This window comes from Octopus bimaculoides, chromosome 2 (genome assembly GCF_001194135.2).
Source record: "Octopus bimaculoides isolate UCB-OBI-ISO-001 chromosome 2, ASM119413v2, whole genome shotgun sequence".
NCBI lineage: Eukaryota > Metazoa > Mollusca > Cephalopoda > Octopoda > Octopodidae > Octopus > Octopus bimaculoides.
Genome location: NC_068982.1, coordinates 124,084,743 through 124,091,308, shown reverse-complemented (window position 1 = coordinate 124,091,308; position 6,566 = coordinate 124,084,743). Strand labels below are relative to the sequence as shown.

Below are 6,566 nucleotides of genomic sequence, written 5' to 3'. Positions count from 1 at the left end.
CTCTTTCTCAAAGGCTGTCATTACTTTTGAGACAGTACTTCTTGATACACCAAACATTTCAGCTGTTTTCGTTACGCTAGTGGTTGCCATACAAGCACCAACAATTTGACCTCTTTGAAAGTTCGATAGATCTGTCATTTTAATGAATTTTAATTACCTTTTACTGATGATATCTGAAAAGAAAAAGCAATTTTCGCAAAACATGTTAAGCAACACTATTAATAAATCAAAATACATAAAAATAAACAAGCTTTTAACAGTTTTATAGATATTTCAAAATTATGATGCTATGATGTTAGGTGTTTCCATTATTTTGTCCAACCCCTGTAGTTTGCTAATACTAATTGATAGTATGTGTAAGACAGATTTGTTGTAAATTTGAATATTGTTGCTACTGGTATTTTAGACTTAGGCTGTATTTATGTAGCTATGAATAGGAACAGAATCTTATCCAAATTTTACATTGGTCACCCTCCTAAGCTACTACAGTATCTCTTCTTAATTACTGTATATCACTCTCTCTCTGTGTTTAATACAACTTTCTACACTCATACAATCTACCTGACCGTATGCGATGTTTCCCATTCTCTCTCTTCTTCTTACATCCTCTCATTCTTCTCCTGTCTACTATAACATTATCATATTTCTGTTGCTCTTCACTCTCCACTCCTTTTCCTGCATTGTCAGTTATCTTCTCTCCCCTATCTTCCCCCAACTCGTGTATCATTGGTTATTCCTCAGTCCTACCTTGCTTGGGTAGCAGTGACATTTCTTTGTATCTTGCACACACAATATGGCCTGCGACCAATAACTTGATGTATGAAAACCAGTGGAATAAAGTGCCTTACTGGAATACAAATAAGGGTTGGCATCAGGAAGGGCACTTGGATGTAGAATAGTCCAAAAAATTTCTTCCAATGCATACCAACTTGATAAAAGTGAACATAAGAAAATAAGAATGATGATGATAATTCTGTAATAATTTTAGACTGTTTTTTGGTTTATGTTGTAAAAATATGTGCTGTTTGTCTAGTCTATTCTATATTGAAAAATTGATTGGTTTGTAATTTATAAGGAAAAAAAATAATTCTTGAATTACTAGAATTCTCTTTAAAATTTCTTTTGGCTATCTTAAAGCTCATAAAAATAATTATCCAATTTAATTAAAATATTGTAGAGTATAAACCTTCCATTATGACAGTAGTTTTGGTATTTTAACCCTTTAGCATATAAGCTGGCAATATCCAACCAAAACATTCTTCCTGTTTTATGTTCAAACTGGCCAGATCCAGCCTCTCACAGTCACCCAGCAATGTTAGTCTAAAACTATAGAGTCAAACAATCAAAATTTCAAAACCATAAAATAATTCTAGGTAAATTGAAAACACTGGATAAATAAGTTACATTTGATAGAATAATCTGAATGCTAAAGGGTTAAATCATAAAAATGTTTACAGTAACAAACAGTGTTGTTAAAATTCAGTAATCAGTTGTTTCCCAAACCAGTGTGGTTTAGAGAAATTAATTTCTATGATGTTAACTTGTGCATGATAAAGCTGAAAGTTTTGATAGGAATAAGTTAATTTGTTGTTTATATATTGTAACAGTGAGTCAGCTTCTAATGACAGTGAGCCAAATCTGAAGAAAGTAAAACTTAGTCTGAATGAAAAATTAGAAGAAGATAGATTAATTATTGATGTAGCTGTACCAAACTCATCAGTAGAAGATGTAAGTAATATTTACAAGTTTTTTTTCTCTTCCCAGTATAGCTTTGTTGATATTTTGTTTTAGATTCTTAGTCAGTATAGAGATTAATTAAAACATAAATATCAAATGAGTATATAATTAAATTATAAATTACAAAATAATTAAAAATAACTTTTTATTAATAAAAAAACATAATTTTGTTTACTGAATTATTTTATTAGTAATTTTCACATTTTTTTTTTGCATTGTGAGGAATTAATATATAATAAATTTGAATATCTCCTTCCATCTCTCTATCTGTCTGGTTGCCTTTGTGTCTGTCTCTCTGTCTGATTGCCCATGTGTCTGTCTGTTTGTCTGTCTTTGTCTCTCTTTCAGTTTAATAATTGTGCAAAATAGATATTTTTATATATTTTTTGTATTTCTTTTTAGTGTGAAGAATGGCCATTTGAATCATTTTGTGAAGTTTTAATGAATGATCTGTTTCATAATGCTTGGGAAATTAGGCATGGAGCTGCAACAGGTCTTCGTGAAGTTGTAAAACTCCATGGAAGAGGGGCTGGTCGAGCCACTGATACACCTGTTGACCAGGTTTGTTTTATTAGATTATTCAATTATATTTAGTTTTAAAAAAAATGTACTTTTGCATATGTTGATATCTTATATTGGATCAAGCAAACAGTTCACGAGGGAGGGATATAGTTCATTGAACATATCATATCATCATGTTAACTCAAATTTTTCATGTTGTCATGAGTTGGATGAGTATTGGCATCTTGTCACTTGCCATGGTCCTTTGTCTTGTTACTTACTGTAATCTTGACTTGCTACCAGTTGTGGTCATTCATCATCTGGCACATGCATGAATGACAACAAAGAAAAACTGGCCAAGTCTGTTATGTATGCTGTTATCTTGGATGCAAATTTTGCAAGTGCAAGCCCTTCCTAGCACAAACCCCTTTACAGCGTAAATGGGTGTTTTTTATTGTACTACCAACACTAGAATTGTTCCTGACAAAACTAATGAGCTCCCTCTACTCTGCATTGTCTCTGTCTACATTCCTTCCCTTTTGGTATGTGTTCTACAGTTAGATGCACTTTCTAACACAAACCACTTTGAAGTGTGGCACTTTCTAACACAAACCACTTTGAAATGTGGCTGAGTATATTTTATTGTGTTACTGCTGGCACTAAAGTAGTTGTCTTTGACAAGTCTAAACATTTTTACACTATTTTGCTGCTATACTTTCTTTCAGTGGTATTAGAGAAATTATATTATTTCTGATAAGACTATAAAGTGTCTCCTTTACTCTGTTATCTTTATTTGCTTATCTTTTTTATTATGTTCTTTGTCACAAACCTCTTTGCAGTATGAGTGGGTTCATTTATTGTGCCAATGGCAAAGAGTTGTTGTTTGTAACTGGGTTGAAAAAAAAAGCACCCCTCCCCATATTTTTATTCTTAGTACTTATAGGTTTGTTTTGGATTCCCAGCATCACTATAGCCAGATAACAGTATCTTACGGATGATGGGGGAAATTGAAGCAATTATTGATAGTGCAGTTTTTGTTTTTTAAGTTGACATTAATAACATTTTTGGCTGTAATGAATATATGTAATGTATGTTTGATTATATATTTTTTTTTTATATTGAAGATGGTAATAATGAACCAAACTTGGCTCTGTGATCTTGGTCTTCGTCTGTTGTGTGTTTTGGCATTGGATCGATTTGGGGACTTTGTTGCTGATGAGGTAATATTAAGTTTTTATCATAAAGGTTCTAGCACATACAGTTATTTTGAAGAAATAAAATTCCTGAAAATGAAAATCAAATTCTGCTCAAGTGATAATTCTATGAACTATTTTTAGCTTCTAAGCTGATGAATTTATACAATTTCTTTCACAATTTAGATAACTGATAATTAAATTTCTCTAAGTTTCTATTGCATCAATTCTACTTGCTCATTTTGGTTTAAGCTTTAACAAAAGCATCAGTTGCAGTATATTTGTGTGTTGAGGAAAGAAATAGCTAATATTTGAGCTAGATCCTTTCACTAGTTGAACAGCTTATCCACACAGCCACTACATTCCATATTTGTAAATAGTCTGATTGACTGTATAACTTTAATTATTATTGGCTTATTGATTTTTTTTTCTTATTCTAGCTTTCATTAGACTTAAAAAATAACTTGTCTTATTTTTTTAGCTCTCTCTCTCTGTCTCTACATATATATATATATGAATGTATACATTTCACTAAAATTATGTTTAATTCCTTTTGGTTATTGACCGGACCGTCTTAAATATGTATGTTTCACATAATGGAAAAGTAAAAATTGGTTCTTTATTGTTTCTTTTATGTAATCAGTAGTTATAAAATAATGTTGGTATAAATGTATAGTTTAGATAAAATAACTGATTACTTTGTCATTTTAGTAAAGTGTGACATTCTTTTATAGGTTGTGGCACCAGTCAGGGAAACTTGTGCACAAACTCTTGGAGTTGTTATTAATTTGCTTGACTCTGATGGTGTGCACAGTGTTGTTTCTGCTTTGTTGGCTCTTTTGGCACAGTCCCAGTGGGAAGTGCGACATGGAGGACTCCTTGGGCTAAAATATCTGTTAGCTGTCAGGAAGGTAATCTCAGGATTTTTATCTTTGCTTCCTAAATAGACAACTTATAGTAAAGTGTTTATCTCATTTAGCCTAATTCATAAAGTGATGCTGTCAAAAATATAGCTTAGCCATTCTATAAGTATTGAATAAGTCTGCATTGATGTGATCCACTGCAAAAAAAAAAAAAAAAAGCTTTTGAAAATGATGTACCAGTATGACTGCAGTCCAATGACTGAAGCCAGTGAAAATATAAAAAAATGTTACGTGTTTAGCGGGCAATTTTACTGATGTTTAATTTTCTACAAAATGCCTCAGTGTGGGTGTTTGACCTGTTAGTAATAACAACCAAATCTCCCTGTCAGAAAACCCATCAAATGTTTGTGTAATATATATTGAGTTGTCCGGAAAGTTTGTGCCGATTTTTAAAGGAAAGAAAAAGGTCAATAAATACTTGCCATTACATTTTTAATCAACCAAATATTGAACCATTTTGTTGCACAATGCGCCTCCATCTTTCCTTTAACTTGAAAATACCCTCTTCCCAGAATTGAGGTGGTTTCATGGCAAATAAGTCGAAAGGTAAGCTACTATAAATCGGCACGAACTTTCCGGACAACGTAATATATTATGATGCTGTGAAAACAGTGAAATATTGATATCCAATTCATCATTCTCATTCACTTGGTTTGAGGAATTCAGTGTTTTTTAGCCCTCAGCATCTTAGAGACGTTTTCCCTAGCTAATGAATGCATAAACAAAACACATACAATAGGTATGTGACATCAGTAATGTGTATGTATTCATGTGTATATATCAGAATATGATGGCGAACTCAGTACATTGAATAAAAATATCTTGGTTTCTAATTAACCTTTTTATTTCTGTCGGCATTTACTATTTTTGTTTCAACTAATCTTGAAAATAATGAGGAATTTAGTAAAATAACTTAGTAATTATTAAACTATCGTTTAGAACAGGGGTTTTCAAACTGTGGTCTGCGGACCACAGGGGTCCGTGGACAGCAAATACTTTTTATGGGTAATTTGATTTAATATATGTTTTTTAATCGAAATCTTTTAATTGACAATAAACCTATTTGTTAAATACTGTTAAATAAATAAATGTAAAAATATATGTTATTTTAAGCAAATATTTATGTATAAATTTCATAAGCGTTTATAAGGGGGTCCCTAAGGTAAAGCCTGAAATATAAAGGAGTCTGCAAGTCAAAAAGTTTGAAAACCCCTGGTTTAGAACATAACTTTACATGAAATTTTGAATGATGGTTTTAATGTAGGCATGCCTGTTGCTAAGGGGGTGCACTGGACGGCACTGCCCCTCACTATTCAATATTGCACTTTCAGATTTACAGTGATACTCTTATTTCAAAACTCCATTTTAGTATTATTACAAACTAGCAGTATAACCCGACGTTGTCCGGGTGTGACTTATTACGCCATCTACGATAAGTCTTGCTAGGTGAAAATCAACTAAAAAAGAAATCCTTACAATGAAAAAACCCTTATGATGTAAATATGTTCATAATTCAAAAGACGAATTAATAGGGAAAGTCTGAAGGCTGTTTTGTGTAACATTATTAAGTGTACGTAAATTTCATCCGTCTAATTGGCTATACAAATGCTTGTGCAAAACAACTTTTTGCGCTGCCTTGATTATACATAGCAGGGTAATTCCTTTTCACAGGAGGTAGGGCGGCAATTTCTGATGAAGCAATTGCCGGCGATCTGTTGCTACACAGTTCTGCCAGAATTCTATCAGATTGGGCAGTAGATGATGATGCACCGTTTTGCATTATGTTCAAAGCAGCTTCTGGAATGTGGTGAATTGCTGCAGTCTGTTGGTGTCTTTTTAAACCGGTTGCTTTCTTTCCCCTCTCTTGTTTGGAGGCATAATCTATATACATATTAAACAGAACAACAAAAGTTATAACAGATGGGAGGGTCGGTAGTTTTCACATTTCAGTGATTTTTCAGATTAACACCCGCATGATTACATAACCGTAACCGTAAGACTAACCCTCATCGTAACCCTAAAACCGTAACCCTGACCCAAAAACCGTAACCCTAACACCCTAGTGAAAATCGTGCGGGTGTTAATCTGAATAATAATAATAATGACCTCTGCAGATCAAACTCCCAACCCACAACTAAGTCTTAAGTGTATATATATATATATATATATGGGCAACACACACACGCATACACACTAAATAAAAAAATGTTAG

General features: G+C 32.6%; 1 protein-coding gene across 1 annotated transcript in view; it reads left to right on the top strand.

The window, feature by feature from the left end:
• Window positions 1-6,566, top strand: part of LOC106870984 (TATA-binding protein-associated factor 172) — a 56,877-nt gene that overhangs the window by 5,117 nt on the left and 45,194 nt on the right. The window contains exons 5-8 of the mRNA XM_052965876.1: window positions 1,608-1,728; window positions 2,140-2,298; window positions 3,363-3,458; window positions 4,166-4,342. Coding sequence (XP_052821836.1) covers window positions 1,608-1,728; window positions 2,140-2,298; window positions 3,363-3,458; window positions 4,166-4,342 — 553 coding nt within the window. The remainder of the gene's footprint in view (window positions 1-1,607; window positions 1,729-2,139; window positions 2,299-3,362; window positions 3,459-4,165; window positions 4,343-6,566) is intronic.